This window comes from Brachionichthys hirsutus, chromosome 6, assembly GCF_040956055.1.
Source record: "Brachionichthys hirsutus isolate HB-005 chromosome 6, CSIRO-AGI_Bhir_v1, whole genome shotgun sequence".
NCBI lineage: Eukaryota > Metazoa > Chordata > Actinopteri > Lophiiformes > Brachionichthyidae > Brachionichthys > Brachionichthys hirsutus.
In genome coordinates this window covers 3,597,775-3,618,720 of record NC_090902.1, presented here as the reverse complement: position 1 = coordinate 3,618,720, position 20,946 = coordinate 3,597,775, and the positions used below count along the sequence as shown (strand labels likewise).

General features: G+C 48.2%; 2 protein-coding genes across 2 annotated transcripts; one reads left to right on the top strand and one right to left on the bottom strand.

Annotated features, from left to right (window-relative positions):
• Window positions 1-680: 680 nt before the first annotated feature.
• LOC137895178 (cohesin subunit SA-1-like) lies at window positions 681-10,798 on the bottom strand. The gene is made up of 31 exons (XM_068740662.1): window positions 10,770-10,798; window positions 10,369-10,462; window positions 9,981-10,214; window positions 9,129-9,225; window positions 8,894-8,970; window positions 8,495-8,699; window positions 8,218-8,369; window positions 7,763-7,960; window positions 7,336-7,434; window positions 6,827-6,906; window positions 6,424-6,531; window positions 6,225-6,321; window positions 5,868-5,970; window positions 5,625-5,728; window positions 5,351-5,443; window positions 5,024-5,116; window positions 4,701-4,901; window positions 4,446-4,513; window positions 4,285-4,372; window positions 4,094-4,174; window positions 3,898-3,990; window positions 3,637-3,802; window positions 3,298-3,434; window positions 2,921-3,022; window positions 2,660-2,793; window positions 2,428-2,550; window positions 2,123-2,298; window positions 1,670-1,841; window positions 1,468-1,569; window positions 1,290-1,371; window positions 681-989 (listed from the first exon to the last, which is right to left on the bottom strand). Exons 1-31 carry the CDS (start codon window positions 10,796-10,798, stop codon window positions 939-941), a joined length of 3,639 nt encoding a protein of 1,212 aa, XP_068596763.1. The 3' UTR covers window positions 681-938.
• Window positions 10,799-12,220: 1,422 nt separating this feature from the next.
• Window positions 12,221-19,513, top strand: gpc2 (glypican 2). The gene is made up of 11 exons (XM_068740661.1): window positions 12,221-12,398; window positions 13,979-14,137; window positions 14,845-14,979; window positions 15,958-16,133; window positions 16,265-16,345; window positions 16,435-16,600; window positions 17,056-17,186; window positions 17,508-17,654; window positions 18,225-18,361; window positions 18,997-19,169; window positions 19,236-19,513. Exons 1-11 carry the CDS (start codon window positions 12,221-12,223, stop codon window positions 19,511-19,513), a joined length of 1,761 nt encoding a protein of 586 aa, XP_068596762.1.
• The last annotated feature ends 1,433 nt before the right edge of the window (window positions 19,514-20,946 follow it).

The window sequence follows — 20,946 nt, the reverse complement described above, 5'->3', positions numbered from 1 at the left end:
ATTCGGCCCGTAGAGGCGGGCTCTCGCGGTGGCGGGAAAACTGCTGGCAAAAGTGTGTCACGTGATTCAACAAGCTTCCGCCCTCTTCGTCGCGAATGGCGCGAAAGGAGATGATTGGACTTTGTCCAGCTGCGTGACCTCAGCGTGAACTGACGCAGTGGGCTGCGCTCCAGACGCTCCAGACGCGTTGTTCTTGTTTTGCGCATGTGAAACTAGAATTGACTGTATAGATATGCATCATATTAATAATGCATCACTATTGATTGCTCACTTTATCTTATTTTATTTTATGATTGTCTGGTGAAGCCAGAATAGAACTGCTCCAGACTGTTTTATGGCAGAAAACATCCTTATTTTAACATATCACAACGCACAGGCTAATTTTCACGCCTTGTTTTTTTTAAAGTGATACTTGGAGACCATTGCAACTGAAAAAAAAATCCATACATTTGCCTTGCATGTAACGTAATTATTTATTTAAGTGCTTTTTCTGTCCATATTCATTTACTAATGTCTTATATGTGTATTCTTTGCATTCAGCCTCCAGTTGTACGATATTTAGGAACTGTTCTTGTGCATCGATTAAACACACACTGTCCACAGCAACATTCTTCAACTACACATCTTTTACTGAACACAAATTCACGGTCAACAAAAGGACCGATATGATGAATGTGGAACACAGACAGAAAGAGAACTTCAGTCAATCATCAAGGAACATTAATTATGTTTTATGTTCAAAGCAAACACTACGGGCGGTGAACGGCAACAACTATTGTGCCTAAAGTATTCATCCCCTTCCAACGGCATTAATGAAAAACACATCTGATGGTTTGAACTCATTTAGAGAAACAGACGATTTAACGTCTCATCAACTCAGATGTGCTGAAACGAATCCGAACGAAACGCCGTCGGGACGGCCCCCGTTATCCGCGTCCTCAGTCAAACAGCTCGTCAAGGACGTTGGATGATAAGTGACGTGTTGACGGCTGAAATAGAATGAGAAGAAGAGATCGTCAAGAAGAGGAAACAAGTACAGTCTGTACCAAACACGCAAAAAGAGGAACTGTTTTGTCTTCACACCTGTCACAGCAGACAGATTTATTTCAGTAGATTCAGTGGAAGTCACCGCCGCAATGTTATAACACATGACTTAGTAGATTTAGTAATAAAGCTCCACGTCATATGAATGTCAACGTTATAAGAGTAATTTCAGTACACAAGATGTGTAGAACATATTTAATAGAAAAATGGGACCGGGAGTAACGCGTCGAGGTATCTTCTTTTACCAGGGTGTAAGAGTCACTCCCGGAATCCTCACTCTCAGGGTCTTCTCTGCCATCTTCTTCATCGTCTTCGATCAGAGACAGTCTGAAGGGGGGAAACCAGCTCATCGTAATCAAAAGTTAGCATTCTATAAAACACCGAACTAAATAGATTGTATTGTCCGTGTCAGATCAGTCTCACAGGGTGAATTTTGAGTTCACGTCTCGATAACTCAAACTGGGGTTGCTCTTGATGAAGAGGGGCTGGCGGTGTGAGGTGGGCTTCACTTTCCTAATCGGTAACCTGCAGAACAGGACGACAAGAAAAGCACAGATGGCAGTAATTAAGTTGCGATTAAGTCATCTTCGAGGCCATTGAAATGTGAGAAGAAAAGTCAGCCGACCCTGAGAACTCATCCTCGGACTCTGGCTCTGGCTCAGCTAAGTCACTGCTAGCGCTACTAGCCGCAGCGGGTTTCCCGGTGATCAGCTGCAGGGCCGGTTGCCTCTGGATGGTGGAGGTGAGGGCCGGGGTGGGCAGGCCGCTCTGGAGGCTGCTGCTGTCCAACCAGGATCCTCCGGCTGTGCTGGACGCTGAACATGGACAACGGGAAGATATCAACTTGGGCACTTTAATTTTGTGTCCGTTTCCAGTTTAGAAGGAGGCCGTGGTCGCATTCTAACTAATAACACCAGAAAGATGAATCAATAGTAGAAATCATCATATGCTGCAGCCCTATTTAAGTGTATGAAAGTTAGGGAGCCAGTCAGTCCAACTGTTCTTTCCCCGTTTGGCTTATGTGGCACCTTCTTGGCAACGAGGTTGATGTATCTGCACACAAAGGCGTTCGTCTCACCCTGAGGTGCCAGCTTCCTCACTTTAGCTACAGGGGTCTCATGTGAAGAGACGGCACGGCTTCCCTTGTCCAGCTTTCTGGGTTTCGCTAATCGGTCCTCCAAGGAGCGCTGATACATTCTGACAGACGGCCAGGAGAGGGCAGCGGTGGGACACTTTGAATTCAGGAACTCCGTGCTGGGAGAGGTGGAGGAGAACCAATCGGTTAAAGATTCTGTATCACAGCTTTCAAAAAAAAACCCGACCCGGCCCCAGATCAGTGGAAGAAGAAGAAGATGGATCAGTTTGTGGATCCTAGTTCCTCACAGCTGGACGCGATCTGGCGGCAGCAGCTTGAAACTGAAGTCGCTCAGGATCTCCAGGAAAGCTACGTTCGGGCTCCGCCCCTCTCCTTCCTGTGGATCTCGAAATGCAAATCCTATACCGTCCCTAAGTAGCAACAAAGAAATCCGCCTTCAACACAATGTCAAGTATTTAAATCTAAACGGGGGCTGGCGTGTGTGCGTGCTGGATCACGGGACACGCGCGTGCGACTTGCATGTGCAGAGCGACCAGCGGTCTGCGGACATGATGAAGATCGACGCCGAAGTTCATGGCGAGCCTTTTGGCCAAGTCGTTGATTTCATAGAGATTCTGCCTGGAGCGGTCCTCAGCCGGAATCTCAGAGAACATCTGCGCACACACACGCACACATGCACACACACACACACACACACACACACGCACACGCGCACACGACACTCATGTAGCCGCATGCTATGAAGATCTGGTCTGGCTGGATTTTGACTTGGAAGCAAACCTGCTGGAGAGTCAGACAAACAGTCTTGGCGCTCTGAACCGGACTGATGAGCTTGCTCTTGCTCAAAGTCTCTTTAATGATGTCGCCAAAGTCTTTAAAGTACTGGGGGGGGGGGGGGGAGAGAAATAATGTTAGTGTCTACTAATTAATGGCAATGTAGAAAGATGTGAAAATAATCCAATCCCTTCCAGTCACCTGAATGTTCTCTGCATTCCTGAACTAATTTATTTCACAAACAGTTTATAGACTAAACTAACTCTTTATATATATATTTTTTTTACCAATTTCTAATCTCTAAATTGTGCGGCTGATTGTTTACAGTCAACGTGTAAACTCTCAATTTCATTCCGTTATTCTGGGCTCGTCGCCATGCCGACCTTGCTGTAGTGCTTGAAGACGTCGGTGGCAGCGGAGAGGTCCAGCACGCCGAAGATGACCAGCTTGCAGTAGCCGGCCAGTTGGTTTCGCTTCCTTTGGAGGAGGAGGATCGTCTTCATGTCCTCTTCACCCCCGGCTGAAAGACACAGACGGGTGGGAACGAGACAGCAGAGGCAGAGGGACATCTTTACGTTGTTGGTGAACGAGGAATGAAACGGACTGATCCAGAACTCTGTGTGGAAGCATGAACGACGATCGGGTCCTCTGGGAGAACTTCGGATAAGACCTCTGTGATCATCACTCCGGATGTTAAAATGTAAACATTAACGTAAAGGCACCGTTGAGATCCGCGTCCGTGTCGGAGAAGATGTAATCCACGAGGAATCCAGCCATCTCGGAGCGCAGGGAGTCCGAGGGCGGGAGGACCAACGTTTGCAGGACGCTTTGAGGGGACCCTGAAATCCTACTGTACAGAAGCAGCAAGTCGCAAAGCAGCTCGAACGCCTGCGGACGGACGGAAGGACAAGGACGTTCACGTTGGAAGAGGCTCATAATGTGAGCTTAGCCGTTTAGCCTCGATGCTATCGCTAAGGCCTCACCTGATCTCTGATGTCGGCCTGATCCAGAGACAGGCAGTTCTGACAGACTCTGCAGAACAAACGCACCTGCCTCTTCAGACGATTCAGTTCCGCCTGAGAGCAGACGGCGATGGAGGGACGAAGAGCAGAGGCAGGCATGAGAGGCCGAGAAGGTCAAAGTGTTTCTAACTGTCCCCGCTGGGCGGCAGACGAGCACCTCGGCCGGCGGCGAGTTCACTGCGTTCACTTTAGCCCACATCAGGTGGAAAGCTGCGAACCTCAGCGCCGACACCATCAGCTGGAATCATGCAAAGCGTCACGTTTGAGTCAGCTTCTCTGGCGATTTCTAAACGCGGAACAGATCCGGAGCCAAACGGGCAGATTGAGAGAAGAAGTAGCGTCACGAACCTCCTCGTCGAGCTCTCGGGACTCCAGTCTGCTCTTCAGAAGCTCAACGCAGGAGTCAAACAGCTTCAGGCCAGTTGGGTCCCGTACACTGAACGCACACACACACACACGCATAAACATCGCCCCCTACAGACACGCTTATTGTAATAACACACATTTACCTGCCCAAGGCTGCAATCCTTTTCAGGGCGATGGCTGCGTTGTAAACGTCGTTGTCATCCGCCGTTCCCTGGATCACACAAACACACGTTCCTCACAGCGTATATATTCATCAGGTGCACGACCGCGGCAGCAACGACGCACCGTCTGTGAACCTTGATGAGTTATACCGTTCAGTTTTTTTGTCAGAACCGCGTTGGAGAAGCATCGATAAAAACCTCCCGATGGCTTCGGAGGCCGTCGCTTTTTTCACCCACCTGCAGCAGGTCACTCAGGTACGTACTGAAGCACTCCGTCAGGCCGTCCAGCAGCTGGCTGAACGCCAAGTGAGCGCGGGAGGAGAAGGTGTAGCAGCCGGAGCAAAGCGTGCCGACCAAGTCGGCGCACGCCTCCAACACAGCCGCCTCTGCGTGCTTCGACACGATGCCGCAGACCTGAGACAGCAGCAGGTCGAGAGACTGAAGGACAGAGAGCAGGTCGATATTCAAGACAGAGAACGGTTGCCGTTATATATATATTGATTATAAGGCGAAGCTAATATGTAGAGCTAAGCTAACGTCTTTATCCGTCCCACTCGTACCTTTTCCAGCCTGGCTGTGCTGGCGTACATCTCCAGGTCAAAGTAGGAGGGAGCTTTCAGGAGGCGGCTCACCTTCCCTGCGTCCGCCGAGTACTGGGGAGACAAACAAACAGGCTCAGCATGAATTTAGAAACAAATCCTCAAAGTGTCCTGCAATAAATGAACCTTTTAAGATAAGGTATTCCCCTACGAGCCCCACAAGGGGAAATTCAGAGATTCCATCGCACGGCCCAGAAGAGACCGGGGCCTTAATCGAGCACCTTAGACCACGCGACCATAAAACCTTTATGCCCGATTTATTAAAATGGCATACACAAGCCAAGCTACCTTTGCCAGCAGCTGTGGCAGCAGAGGGATGAAGTGTGTGGTGATACGTCTCCTGTCTTGTTCCTGGAGCTTCTTCTCCTTCATATTCAGGATCTAACAAAAACGACAAAAACGCCTCACTGGCGACACCGCCTGACGGCTTCGAGTCCAGCGGAGAAGAGAAGATTTACACCGCTGCGACTTTTCCTGCAATATTCCGGAATCATTTTTTTCCTCGCCATAAACCGCTTGGTCTGAACTGGACTTGAAACAAACGACACGTCTCCATCGGCACCTTCTTCCCCCGAGTTCTCCCGGCAGGTGGCAGCCCCTGCGCCGCCTGTATGATGGTGCACATCATCAGCTCGACCAGAACGCCCTCTTCCTCGTAATTCAGACCTGAACACACAGATGGAGCAACGGATGAAGAGGAGTGCCCTTCGAGACACGTGAAGCAACACGAACATTGAGTCCGTGGCATTAAATTGACACGGGCGTGGCTCCATTTGCTGTTTTACAGTCTCGCCTGCTTCCTCACCGTCGTCCTGCAGCAGCAGCGCCGTCATGGTCTCCCAGTCTCTCAGCTCAGACCCAGCGACGCCCCACAAACTATCGACCAGGTACGCGCCGTGATCGTGGACCTGGCGAGAGAGTGAGCCGATTATTTCAGATTCAGGTGGTGGAATCTAACCTAGGACTTTCTTGCTGTGAGGCGACAGCACTGCCTCTGCGCCACCCTAGTATGGTTCCGGGTTTGTTTGTTTTTTGCGTTTAATCCAGGCATTAATTTCGTTCCAGATCGATGGTGGCCGGTAATTGTACAGTATTTATGTAGATTTGTGTGTCCTCAGCATAGAAATTCAAATCCAGTCGGAGTGGACCGTTGAGACAGTACCTCACTCTGAATGTAGAAGGAGATGAGGATATGAAAGAAGGCTGCATTGTCTCTCAAGCCGTCCTCCTGGTTGCAATTGGCGATCATACATTTCAGCCTGAAACACAAACGAATTTCACATGATAAAAGCACAAACCAAAAAAACAAGAATGATTTAAGATCGGACGCCAGCGACAAGCGGAGGACGGATGAAACCAACTTGTTGTAGAGGAAGCCGCCGGCGGCAGCCGCCAGGCCCCGGTGCGAGGCGTAAACCAGGGGGTACATAATTCCACACTCGTCTTCACTCAGGCCTTCCTCTGTCCTCCTGCACGGCAAAACAATTACAGGACAAGAAGTGTCTTTAATAATATGTCGATAGAACTGATCAGAAGTTCATGTGGGAGACGGAAGACACCCGCATGAAGCTTTCTGGAAATAAACCCAAAGGAGAACTCAACACAAAGTAAGTGGACGCCATGAATTCTAATGCTCCAAGCTACTTTCAAAGACGAGGTGAAGACACCTCTAATTGTATAAAACTGCCTCCATTTGGTGTGTTTTAAGTTTATTAAAATGTTATTTTTTGTCCTGTTCATTCCAGAGACAGAGAAGCTCCTCACTGTTGGATTAGCAGCAGCAGATTGACCGTTTCCACCGCTACGTCCGGCTCCTTGTCCAACACCATGCTGAGCATCCGCTCCTAAAAACACAGACATGCAAATAAACGCACACAAATACGCTGAAACGTACCCGTAGACACGCAGCCATGACGATAAATCAGGCTCTACGCCTTCAAATGAAAATGATTTATCTGCTGCAGCACATGTGGCTTAGGAGGGCTTTTTTTTTTTATGTTTGGAATGAGCTTATTAAACACCAGTAATTGGCAGCAATTAACACACAGGCCTAGACAAAGGAAGAGGACACGACATGCGTGAAAAAAAAAAGAGAAAAGGCAAAGACGTAAGGGGAGGGTGCGCGAAATCCTGGACAAGGAGACAGACGGGCAACAAAATAGAAATAACACAAAAGATTAAAGAGGGATGTGAGACAGGCGGACAGGACGGAACAAAAAGGGAGAGGAGAGACGTTAAACGAGGTGCGAGTCCGACCCGGAGGGACGCCTCACTTTAAATCTGCCGGTGAAAAGCTCAAGGCGACCAATGAATTCCTGCTCCTCGTACAGACTCTGCAGGGCGCACACACACTGCAGACGCACCGGGCGTTGCTGAGGAAAAGCAAACACACAAAGAGCAACACAGTCTGTAGCCTTCAGACGGCTGTTCTTTGTGTCTGAGTGTGTGTGTACGTGTGTACGTGTGTACGTGTGTACGTGTGTACGTGTGCACGTGGATCGTATCAGACAGCTGCGTCTGGCGCTCGAGGCTGCAAGACGCTACCGAGCGCCAACCGGAGATAGAAAAGAAATAGAACTGCTCCGATTCAGGAATCGGACTCTCAACCGGCTCCCGTCCTCGTGGCGACTGCAGACAGACAGACAGCCGCTACCTCTGCTGTGTGTGTGTGTGTGTGTGTGTGTGTGTGCGTGTGTCCACCTTGTCATGCAGCATCCATCCGAGATATTTAAGGCAGCTGTCATTGAGGAAGTCTTCAGGATCCGTCTTCAGCCACACGCCCAATTCCACGATGCAGATCGCCCGGATTTCGGGCAGCAGGTCGCGGTACCGGTGCACAAACACGCCGCGGAACGTGCCGTTCATCATGGACGACAACTCCGCTCGGTTCTCCCGCAGCTGCAGAACACACGGGGGAAAACACGCATGACCGAGGCCGAGAACAAACCGGGATCGGGTTAATTTTGTATCTCCTAATGTTTGGTGAAGATAATAATAAGTTGAACCGGCCCGTTTGTCAACCTTCACCGTGTTCTCGCTTCCGTTTCGCTAACCACACCTTCTGTAAGACTCACGGCCATCCCATCACCGCTTTAACGCCCCCGACCCGCACGCCGTAGCGAAGCCGCGCGTGTGTGCGTGAGCTCGTGCGTCACCTCGCCGACGGCGGCCTGCAGCCCCTCCAGCCTGTCGGGGGCTCGGTCCTGCAAACTCTTGCTGTTCTCCATGTCGAGCTGCCGTTTGGTCGTTTGCTGTTGGACCAACACCGAAACGGTCGCGTCCACCATCCCAGTCATCAACTTCATAGCTAGCAGGGAAATGAAGAAACAAAGCGTGCAGGTTCATTCCCGTATCACAGGCCTCCCTCCAGAGCGCGGCGGGGGCAACGAGCGAGCGAGAGCGTGCGGTGGGAGCGCATTCGTTCGCGCTTACCGAACAGAGTGCTGGTGTGTCTGAAGGCTCTGACCTGAGAGTCAGACATGCCGGTGAGCAGCGCCAGCAGCGACGGGAAGAGGTACTCGTCGTAGATGAGGCTGTTGCGGCAGGAGTTCACCAGAACGCGAGTGAACTCACACAGGCCCGCTTTGACGCGCTTCAGCTGGGGGCCCGGGGTGCACAGAGGGTAAGGGGCCTTATCCTGAAGAGCCAAAGGGAGCCCGGGCAACAGGAGACCTTTGTTACGTCATGCTACGCGGCGTTAGCTGCGGCAGAGCCGCGCGGTTATCGCTGCGGGTGACAGTTCCATCCTTCGCTTCCAACGACTGAGAACACAGTATCCTTTTGTTTTTGTTTTTATTAAGCAAATCTCGACCACTTCTCTCTTCCTCTCACCTCGTCGAAGTCTCGAGTCAACAAGCTTATGATCTCGGCATTATTCATGGTGTCGAACATGTCTCTGGTGACGACTCCTGGACAAAAGAAGGACGGAGACGAATGTGAAAACACCGCCTGATAGATCCTCGGCATAAAAATACATCCGGTTCTTCTATTTCACCCAAACACAATGAGGTACATTTTGCGACCCCCCCCCCCCCCAAATCAGGTGGACTCCCTCTTGACCTCTGACCTTTGCATCCGCAGGAAACAACGATGAAGTTGATGAGAACCAGCAGCCCCGCCTCCCGGCTCTGCTTGTAGACGTCCAGCCACTCGTCCACCACAGCCTGAAGTTTGTCGGGGACAGAGGAGCCACAAATATCAACTGAACAACATCACAGGTTGAAGCTTGACCCTTTTCACCCTCCATTAAAACACGCGAGTTTGTGTGCATCAACTTTCTCCCCTCGCTTATTTGTGCAAATCTTAAATTCCAGCTTTGCTCGCCATCTTTTTTCAGCACTAATAATCTTTGGCAGCCATAAAGATTTAGTACTTTGGCTCAAAACGTAGCAGACGCAGCCTGAAAGGGAATTCCGTCTCGGACCGAAAACATTCACCGAGCAGAATGAAATGCCAACGAGACGCCGTTCGGCGGCTTTGAGAACGAGCTTCACGGAACGCGGGCCTTTACCCAGAACCACCGTCTGCACTGAGCCGCCGGCTCGCCGCTTAAACTAGCGACGGCGTCTCCATTGCTGCTCAACGCACCTTTTGTCTCTTCATTGTTACGCGGTCCCTCCCTTTCCGGTCTTTAGTCCCAGAAGAGACTGGGCACGGCTGGGATGGATGCTGAGCTGTCAATCATTCACTCCTCTACCCAGTAAAAACTGGTTCTCAGCCTCGCACATCAAAGGCAACCCTCGCGGGTCACATCAGTCAGCGACTGACAGCCGATGATTATACGTTTCATCGTCTCTCCTGAGGCCTTGCTTTTCTTCTCATTATACGAGCACACCCCTCAGTTGAAATGTTTGTCTGTACACCCCCAGCGCCCGCCCCCCCCCCCCCCCCAGTGCACCTCGGGTTAGGGTTTGCTTACCACCATGGCACTCTTTCCAGAGCAGACGGCATCGTAGATGTCCTTTGAACTAATGCCCTGGTTCCTCTTATTCTCTATTGCTGCAGGTCTGGGAGTGGCTTGTCTCCGTGTCCCCGGGGAACGCTGCTGCTGCTCCTCCTCCTCATCCTCCTCCCGCAGGGAGGAGTCCAGAGGGGACGGGGTGGGGCTGGACATCACCCCCGGTGCGGCTTCAAGTCTGGCTATTTTAGGTGGCTTGAAATGAAAGATTAGATCAAACGTCTGCCACAGATCTTATTTTGGGAGAAAAAATATATAATCGAAATGAAAATGCTCTAATATGAGACCGAGCGGTCCAGGAAGGAGGAATAGAGGCCTCCTTCATTTGATCCCTTTCATGTTCAGTTACCTGAAGACCAGGCATTGGTTTTTGTTTCCGTTTAGTGGCTTTGATTGTGATCTCACAGTCACTGCTGGAATCGTCATCCATCTCTTCCTCGTAACTAAGGGAAATATGAAAAGGAAGTCACGACAAATCTCAACATCAAGCGCACAAAAAATTAACACGTTTGGGCAAGCGTCATGAATGTGATGATCTCAACAACATCATTGTTTTTCTGTCTATTCTATTGGCGCTTACGTCTTCGGGCCTTTTCTCCAGTGTTGATGGAACACTGGAAATTGTTTCCACGTTATTCCTCAACTTTATTTTAGTGGCCATAGATGCATAGATGTTGCAAATAAGTTCTTTTAAATTGTGTTTTATTTAGCTTTTAGATTGGGGGATTAATAACACTGTGCTAGTATTACCTGTCCAAGCCAGAGCATCCATCTGCCATTTTCAGTCAGAGGAACCAGGAATCCTAAAATGGTTCTGAACTCCGGGCGTTTTCTGAAACGTGTTCAGGAAAGACAAGAAGAGCTAAACCAGCACGAAATGTAGCTAGCTAGCAACTCGGAAAATAATAATAATTAAAATGGTGACTTAAATAGCAACAGTCATCATCACACCTTAATTAAAACGAACGAGTTATTTTTCGACAGCAACAAAAATATTTGGCCAGATAAATGTGACAAATGGTACAAACTCCACCATTACGAATGTGCGTGACGTCGTTAGGACTGAGATTAGCAAGAATAAATCAAACCGATCATTAGCAAAGTACGTAAACCAGCACCCGTAGAAATGTGTAAAATAATTACTCATTAGTTTGACGCGTTCTCGATACTTATCGATCTTATCGTGACTTTTCCCTCTTCGTAACACTCGAAGACTCAGAACGCCAAAAAATATGTAAAGTAATTATGGATGCCGATTGGCTAGCCCCCCCCCCCCCAGTCGGAGATTATTGGTTTTTCCCAAAAGTTTCCTTGAAGCCCATTGGTCAGCACGAACACCTAATCACTGGGGCGTTTGGCGAGAGAACCACAGTGACGACAGGCCGACAGAAATACTTTGTGGATTCTAACTGTGTACCTGCGCCTAAAATGCAAATGTAAAAATGTTTGACAGTTCATGGCTAATAATTCTAGACAGCGGGAGGGCCTGCACAGGTTTCCGGGGGAATGGGCAGCTGCTCCCCGCTGCGCCACCGCAGACTCCTCCTCACCTGTCCCTCCAGGTTGCACCTCCGCCTGGCCATTAAAAAAAAAAAATTTTAAGTAAAAACCATCTCGGGTGAAGGCATACAACTTCTGGGCAGATCCTTCAAAATAAAATACTTATGCCATTACTTAAGCATTTCTTTGATTTTCTTCGATTTGATTTGCAGAATAATATTTACGGTTCAGTTCACATCAGCTCTTTATTGTGTGTCAGTTTCTCGTCTTAAATCTCACTTTTCTCCGACATGTATGTGCCTTGTTGTGAAAATGTATATTTCGTAAACGCGCTTTTGATTTTATTTCGAAAGCAGCCCACATTTCCGTGTTCTCCTGCTAACTCTCGCGATCTTTACGCAGATGAGAGTTGAAGAACGGGAGCGCCCCGTTCATTCACACTCCCTTTACGTCACCGAGCGGCTCTCCCATTCGGATTAAACGAACCGGACAGTCAATAGAAACACGTTTCGGTGAAAGAAAACACCGGCACGGATGAATGACGACTTTGGATTTTGTCACACTTTACTTTTGCCGTCCATCTAAAACGGGACATTCATTCATTCATTCATTCATTCATTAAAAAAAAAGGTGCTTCAAGTCTAATCTGGTTTTTAGAGAAACCAGCGCCCGGTCCCATTTCCCGAGTCCCGGCTGTGAAGATGGAAAGGCGGCCGCCTTTGCTCGGGTTCCCGCTGCTGGTGATGATCTGCGCGCTCTGCGCCCTGTCAGAGCCCCGCAGCCCCGCGGCGGCAGCGGGGAGGAGCTGCGCCGACACCCGGCAGGTGTACTCTGAGAAAGGGTACAGCACAAGCACCGCGCCGCTGACTCAAATCTCCGGTAAGACTCTACATATACGACAGTTTATGGGACTGAAGCAGAACAATTATTCCGAAATAATCAGGTAGGCTTATCCAATTCCATTTTATATTTATTAAAAGGCTGGTAGGCGCGTCTGCTTTGTCTCAGGGAAGAAAAACATACTGCATGAAGACCTTTACCACAGACACAGCCTATATAGTCATTACGACGTAATAATAAGGTGTAACAAACAGCAGAAAAGGGGTTTAAATAACACAAGTCCGGTTTCAGTGATGTCTGAAAGTGCAAGGTGGCTCAAAACTCACGAATGAGCGCCTGGGATTCAAAGGCTGAATATCATGCCCCCCCCCCCCCCCCCCCCCCCCCGCAGAGAAATAATCGTGCAGGGTGGTTAACATCAAATTACACGCGCCTCCTCCCCTCAGCGCTATTTAAAAAGGATGATTAAGAGAATGAGCAAATCGCCAACCCCAGAGCAACAAAGAACCTCGCCCCTAATTAGTCTGTGCCGGGCCCGCTGTGAAATCCCTCCGTGCGCTGTTTATAATCTCATTTTCTGCGTGATGTGGATTATAGTTTTGGATTATGTAAAGTTTTAATACGAGTGCGACTGGAGGAGGAGGATGAGTGTGGTTTAGGTGTCTGACAAAGTAAAGGAGAAAATGCATTTAAGTGCATGAAAGTCTCTCTTTCGGGGTGTTTCAGCATTGAGCGCATGTGTTTGTGTGTCTGTGTGTGTGTGTGTGTGTGTGTGTGTGTGTCTTTCACTGTGAAATATATCAAATGCACGACTGCAAGATGTTTGTGAAATTTCAGATCCTGCATATTAGCATTTATTTTGTGGTAATTCAGCTCAGAGAACCCCTGAGATAGCCACAATATTGATTGATTGTGTGTGTGTGTGTGTGTGTGTGTGCGTGTGTGTGTGTGTTGCACTCCCCTGCCTGAGTCTTGGCTCACCGTCCCGTGGGCCAGGGGAGCAGATGGCCGGTAGAGCGAAGGAGGAAGAGAGGCAGTTTAGATATGGAAATGGAGGGATGAAAGAGGGCTACTAGTGAGACGCACACAGAGAACAAAAGAGGCAGAGCGGAGAATAAACCAGGGCAGAGTTGGGAATGGAACTTTCAGCTGTATCAGCAGCATTTAAATGCTGGATGTGAAATCACACAGAGAATTTGGGCTGCTGTGTGTTTGTCTCCCCTGGTTGTCGTTTGCATATCATTAGCTCTGATATCAAAGACGTGACCTGAGCTCACAAAGACAGACTGATTGAAGCTGAATAATTCATGCAAGGGAAATGAGAATTTTCTATCACATATCACACTATCTTTGATAAGGTTTTTCCACAATGAACCGACTGAAGAGTAGAGGAATTGTATTTCTCTCTAAAATGTCTACTTTCATCCGATAATAGACATCCTGACATGATTTAGAATTGATTTTTGTTGAATTTTTATTAACATGGTGATTTGTAGCTTGTGTGTGTTTAAAAAAAAAAAAGCAGCACACAGTTAGAACAAAAACAAGCAGTATTACAGCAATCCATATTTTTTCCTAACCTTTCTGTCTCCGGCCTGGTCTTACCTGCGGTCCTCCAGGTGAGCACCTGCGGCTCTGCCCTCAGGACTACACCTGCTGCTCCAGCCAGATGGAGGAGACGCTGGCCCTCCAGAGCGAGAGGGACTTCCGCAAAGCTGTGGAGGAGAACAGCCAGTTCCTTCTGACTACGTTTACCCAGCGACACCGCAGGTTCGACGGTGAGGCTTGCGATCCTGTTAAGTTATTGATCAGGAGCTAAAAGCTAAAAGCATAGCGATGATAAAGATGGCAGATGATCCGGACATGTTTCTAGTTGTTTCTCAAATTGATTACGGCTCCTTTCATGGATTTGGGAGTCTCATAAGAGAATTCGGGACCCTACGTTGATATATCTAGAATTTAATCCTTTGCATGGGTTAAAGTCAAGACATGTTGCATTTCCTGGATATCGGATGATGTCAACGTGATGGAGTAACAGCCGCACCTGGAACTGAAAATGACCATCAAACTGTCCTGCATGTGAAGAATTGGTGGCGATAGACTACCTAGATGCCCTCAGTGACTGTATTTAAGAGAATTGAGCCCACGCTGAATGCATGGCTGAAGTGGCTCTCGTCTTCTCCCTGCTGCAGATCACTATCACCTTTTCTTCACTCCTCATTTATGTAATATATATTATGACTCATGAAAACACACGGAAGGAGTGGGAGACCGCGTATGAGTCTCAGTGTCCTAAAAGGAGTTCACGTTGTCAGACGCATTTGTTAGATCTGATGTAACTGAGCTGTTCTTGGAGGTGGTGGTGGTGGGGGGGGGGGGGGGGGGGGAGCTCCTACGTATGCACAAACCTGGCTGAGATATGCAAAGAAAAGGAGGCGGCTGGTAGATTAATGTGAGATCCTTTCTTCTTCCCCTCTCTTTGCAGAGTTCTTCAGAGCGCTTATAGACCTGTCAGAGAAGTCCATGAACCAGATGTTCACCAAGACCTACGGCAGGCTGTTCACCCAGAATTCCTACGTCTTCCAGGAGTTATTTGTGGAGCTGCGCAAATATTATTCTGGTTATTCAAATATTGATATTTTCCTTTTTTCCCCCCCCTAATGGGTATATTTTTCCTTAGCATCTGTAAAGAACAATGAAAGCATCGCTACTCTGGGCTTTGAGAATAATCCAGAACACGTTCATTCAGTTAGTCAGAGGAGCAGCTTCACTTTGTCGCTTTATGCGGGGAACAATCTCCATTATAAGGAATTAATAAATGCAGCGTTTAAAAACCTGCTTGGCTGCGACGTTGTTAAAGATGGTGACGGAGCTGTGATGGATTTTTGTGAGGTGTAGTTTTATCAGTGCAGATCCTTGTTGCTGTAAATCCACAGCAGAAAAAGTCAGCATCAGTTTTTTTAGGTGAATCTACACGAAAAAAAAAGAAAAGTTGAATAAAAAAGAGAAAACTGGAATCCCACGAATAGTTTCTATTTCTGCACCGTGGCGTTCCATTTTGGCATGACGCTCGCTGGCGGGTCTGTCTGCAGGCGTCGCTGCTTAGTCAAGCTGTCTTTGTGTGCCAGACTGCATGTATGGCTAACTTGGCTGGTTTGGGAGAGTTGCATATTCAGAAGGTTGACTCATGTACTGGCAGGCACCCACTGTGAACGGAAGGAAATACAAGGAACGCAAATAGAGCACACAATATGTGTTGGGTTGGCTTAGATTAATGGCACTCGTACGCACAAGTTAGAGTTCACCCCAAAATGATTCGCTCGTCGAGTGGTGTCGGATCTTTTAGGACTCGTGGTACGACTACAAAATGTGGTTAGACTTTTTCCAACACTATAAATAAGCAATAGAAAACACAAATCCTGCATTAACACACAGTCGCTGCTTAACTCACTGTGTTTGCTGTGCTTCCAAGCATCGGCTGACATGCCAGGGACTCGATGACCCTCGATACGTCCTGATTTCTCCCCGCAGTCGGGCTCAAAGAGCAGCAGCGCCTCCTCGCACAGCTGAGCGCTGACGGTTGCTCTTCTGTCCACAGGGGGCAGCGTAAGCCTGTCGGACGTTCTCGCAGACTTCTGGTCCAGACTGGTGGAGCGGGTCTTCTCCCTGGTTAACCCTCAGTACCAGTTTAGCGAGGACTACCTGGAGTGTGTCAGCAAACACACCGAACAGCTGCAGCCATTTGGGGATGTGCCGCGTAAATTGCGTGTGCAAGTACGTTGTCTCTGGAGGTCACGCGTTAACGTGCACAGATCCAGTGATATCTATGCAGCATAACAGTATCTGAGGTTCTGCAGGGTGGGTTTGATTGAACTTTTGGGTTCTCCACTCGTTTTGACCTTCAGGTTTCGAGGGCTTTCATTGCTGCCAGAGCGTTGGCTCAGGGTTTGGCTACCGGTCGGGATATAGTTAACAAAGCAACAAAGGTGAGTTGTGTTCCCACAAACTGTACAGCGATGGAGCACTTTCCTCGCCAAAGGTCAAGTGAAGTCAACCGGCCGTGTTGCTCTTTTAGCAGAGTGCTGACTCGGAGTGTGTGCGGGGGCTCATGCGTCAGCTGTACTGCCCTCTGTGTCGGGGCATCGCCTCGGCCCGGCCCTGCCGCTCTCTGTGCCTCAACGTGATGAAGGGCTGCTTAGCCAATCAGGCGGACCTGGACACCGAGTGGAACAACTTCATTGGTGAGTGAAGGAGCGATGCGTCGGTGCGTGATACAGAAAGAAATGCATAGCCTACCTTGAGCTATTGAGAGTGGGCTCCTTTTATTGCCCTCATTTCCCTTTCCCCCTAATGAATTCCTCCTCCATTAATCATTCATGCTTTTCTGCTCCTTCACAATTGATCTGTCTTCCCGTGTTTCCATTCCCCTTTCATCAAACCCATGTATTCCTCTCTTTTTTTCTTTCCCTCTCACCTTTCATCATCAACCCAGTATATTCTTCATCTGAACCCATTTTACCCACAAGCATCTTTTCTTCCCAGCCGTGGTTCTCCGACGCTTGCAAGTCCCGGTTTAGCTGGTTGACCGCTGAGAGATGTTCATCGGGGGGTTTCTAGAGGTCACCGCTTGATAGCAGACCATAAAAAACTCGAGTGAATGTAGTTATAGCAACCTGCCATCTCTTTCCTCCATCAGATGCTCTGTACCAGGTGTCAGAGAAGCTGGAGGGGCCTTTTAACGTGGAGCTTGCAGCCGATTCCATCTCGGTAAAAGTGTCAGAGGCCATCATGCACATGCAGGAGAACAGCGTCAGCATCTCCACCAAGGCAAGGAGGAAGTAGAAGTAGATTCTGGGGGGGGAATAAAATGACCATTAATACGTTTTTTATTATTTATACCAGATAAGAGACTAGCTGTTTTCCTATCATCTTGATTATTGTTGCTTCTTAATGAAGGGAACAGGAAGTTCTTTCCTATTTTCTACACATAATAACTAAACTGGAGATGAGAATAAACCTGCACGGACATTGAGAAATGAAATTCCTCCATAGATACAGACTCAAAAACTCGATGGAATATAGAAATGTAATTTCTACATAGCTGTTCACACTGGGACGTTTATTGTTGTTGTTGTTGATGATGTTTAGGTTTTCCAAGGTTGTGGAAGTCCCAGGCCGGTTCCAAGCCGGTCCAAACGGTCACCAAAGGACTCGGGGGGCAACAGGAGACCCTTCCGTACCTACAGCCCCGAGGAGAAACCCACAACAGCCGCAGGAACCAACCTGGACCGTCTGGTGAGGAGGCGAGACGCCAAGTGTGACCCGGCTATTCTTTAATATACTGTAGGTCCATTAAAACAAAGTAAATCTACATGGATGCATTTTTAGGTGATTGACCTTCCATGAAAATAATTTGACCCAACGTTCCTATAAAATATTGTTCAGTACTATAGATACTGAATAATAGGAAACGAAGTCAGACACTGATTCAGACTGAGCAGGAAGGAAAGCGAGGACAAACACCAGGGAAGTAAAACCAATCTTGTCACAAGCAGCTAATAATAAAGAGAGCAGCAATCGCAGCCCACGCAGGACTCCTGTGACCACACAAGATAGAGGCGCTGTAAAATAAATCAGAACCCCGAGTGAAGGAGAGAGAGAGAGAGAGAGAAATGGCATGGAAGAGATTCACATCCATCTATAAAACATGACACGCGGCTCCAGGCCTGACCCAGAAACCGCCTGACTTTGCCCAACATTGGCGCCGGAGCTCCAATATGCTTCCTCCAGCCAGCCGTAGCAAACAGGGACGCTTCAAAACCAGGTCTGAGTCAGAGCTCATCTCTTCCACGCCTCCGTGTGCAGGTCGCCGAGCTGCGGGAGCGACTGAGGCCCATGCGTGGCTTCTGGGTGTCCCTCCCACACACCATCTGCAGCGATGAGAAGATCGCCGCAGACGTCACTAATGAGGACCGCTGCTGGAACGGGCAGACCAGGGGGAGGTAAGCCAGATGAGCGCGGAGGAAGGGAGGAGCGGCGAGGCAGAGGTGGAAGGGATGCAACAGATGGAGCTGGCCTTATTGAATTCACCCACAGGCTCCCGGGGTCAACTCGCTTTTACGCGGCCCAGCAGAGGCATCTGCTCTTAGATGGGCCCGTGTGTGTCTGTGAGGGAGGACAGACACGTCTGCATCATGCAACTTGAATCTTAGAAGTGCAGCCAGACGAGGTGAAGGTGAATCTGAGCAGCCCGTTGTCAGTCGGGATGTGTTCCAAGCCCCTCGGCGAAAGATAAGCGGCCATAAAGAATGAATGCATGAACTTGTTTGTATTCTAAAACAATTGATGTGAATGCATTTAGGACATTCTGATGTGCAGCTTTAAGAGAATATGTACTCCACAGCACTACTTGGAGGTGAATTCTAACCCCAGCATGCTAACATGCTAAGAGTAATAAAGATAGCATGCTGCTGGTAAGATGTTAGAATCATGTTTGGCACCTCTAAGTAGCCTCCTGAGACCGAGGGGAATATTTATAGGATGGGTGAACCGGTTTGACTGCAGTTTATCCAGGAAAGCTCCGGACAGATCGGGTCTTGAGCTGCTTTGGAAGGATCCGTTTGTGCCCCCCCCCCAGGTACCTCCCGGATGTGACGGGCGACGGCTTGGTGAACCAGATCAACAACCCCGAGGTGGAAGTGGACATCGCCAGGCCTGATGTTCGGACCAGGCAGCTCATCATGGAGCTGAGAGTCGTGACCAACAAACTGAGACACGCTCAGAGTGGACAGGACATGGACTTCATGGACAGTGAGTGTCGTGTTGATGATGATGATGATGAAACACTTTTTCCATCCATCCATTCTTTTCTTCCAGGTGAGGAGGGCAGTGGCTCAGGGGGTGGAGACCAAGGCGAAAGGTACAATGATGATTGGCCAGGCTATGGGCCTTACTCTCCCCCCTCGAACAAACCCCCTCGCAACCCTTCTGCCCACCCGGAAAAGCCACCCCGGGTCAGGGAAAGAAACGGGTCCAAGTGGAACCGGAACAATGGAAAGGGTCGGGTCCGATCCGCAACCAGCCAGCTCAGCTTCTCCCTTCTCGCTTTGTTGTCTTTGCCCTTTATAGTCACTGCTGCCCCCTTGTGGAGATAGCCGGTGATAACAGCCTGGAGGTTTTCTGTCACACCTTAAAGCACACAATGAGGGAAAAATAAATATAGTCATTCCATTTGGTTGCACCAGCAGAAAATAGATGAGACAGGTGAGTTAAGCAATAATCACAAACCTGTTCACAGCACAAAAAGTCAAAGTGAATATTTTTCCGACTGCCCATGATGATGGTAACAATCGTTAGCAATGCTGTTTAGTGCCACTTATGAGATGTTTTGTTGAATGATGCGCAGGGCTGGAACATAGCTGTCCTGGGGGGTGGGGGGGTTGAAAGACAAGCCGCCACAGTCAACAGGTGAATTGGCAGCATTCGGTTCGTGAGATGGAGACAAGATGTGTTTGCTGCCTTTCTCTACTTATGGGGTTGAGATTTAAATTACTCACCCAACTCTAATTAATGTACGTAATTTAGTTCTGAGATAAAAAAAAAAAAAAAAAGTCAAGAGCTTGACTGTGAAACCAAAAAAAAGAGGAACTAAAAAAAGTGTGGTTGCTGTAATATATTGATGTATTTATTTGTATTATAGTTAATTGTTATAGTTTTTATGTCAAGGTTTGAGTATTTAAATATTTTCAAAAATCGATTTTTTTTTTTTTGTTCAAAAAAGAAGAAAAAAAAAATCTGGTTGCATTGAAATAACTTCATCTGAAAACTGTCGCAACAAAACGCGTTCGCTCCGATACGACGTCGAGCAACACAACCGGATATCGTTTCTGCATGGAGATTGTGAAGGAGTGTGTGTGCGTGTGTGTGTGTGTGTGTGTGTTTGTGTGTGTGGTTTTATATTTACAGCAGTTTTTATGTCACATTTTTGTAAATATTTTCCCTAAAAGCAACAAAAGGTGATGCGGTGGGTTGAATGTTGAGATGAGCTTCATTTTCATATTCTGAATGTGTTTGGGGGGAGAAAATAAAATCAAATAATATTGGAAAAAAGGAAAAACAAGTCATTAGCAAGGCGGCAGGAAGCTAAAATGATCAGTCCTTCAATTGTGGGAAGTTTAGCTTCTTAATTAGCTAGCCTAGCTTAGCACAAAGAACTGAAATAGAGGAAAACTGGTAACCGGACACTTGGCTACGATTCCACAACACAGTGAAAGATTACTAATACGATCCCAAAAAGAGATGCGCACTGGGAATATAACACTGACTGTGTAGATGCTGCGGGAGGACGCTGCTCTGGTGATTGATTGTAAAATCATTTGATTTGAACAGAAGTACGTTTTTAGACTACTGCACCCGTTCAATGAAACATAATAGCAAGAGAAGATTAGCAATTACTGCCCAAATAATTTCCTTCCTATTGCTTGTAATCCACTTTGACAAAGATGTCCTTCTCTAAATTGTTGGACTTTCATCAAAGTTCATTCTGGACTGAAAGTCAAACGGTGGACACACACACACACACACAGAC

Bases quoted from the DNA above. Each gene is read 5' to 3' on its own strand.
- LOC137895178 (XM_068740662.1), bottom strand. From the start codon at position 10,798: ATGGCAGATGGATGCTCTGGCTTGGACAG. The intron at 4,175-4,284 runs GTTCGTGACGCT...GCATGATTCCAG, and splicing joins CCCGAGAGCTCGACGAGGAG to CTGATGGTGTCGGCGCTGAG. The intron at 3,435-3,636 runs GTGCCTTTACGT...TGTGTCTTTCAG, and splicing joins CACGGACGCGGATCTCAACG to CCGGGGGTGAAGAGGACATG.
- gpc2 (XM_068740661.1), top strand. From the start codon at position 12,221: ATGGAAAGGCGGCCGCCTTTGCTCGGGTTCCCGCTGCTGGTGATGATC. The intron at 17,187-17,507 runs GCAAGGAGGAAG...GATGATGTTTAG, and splicing joins GCGTCAGCATCTCCACCAAG to GTTTTCCAAGGTTGTGGAAG. The intron at 19,170-19,235 runs GTGAGTGTCGTG...CTTTTCTTCCAG, and splicing joins GGACATGGACTTCATGGACA to GTGAGGAGGGCAGTGGCTCA.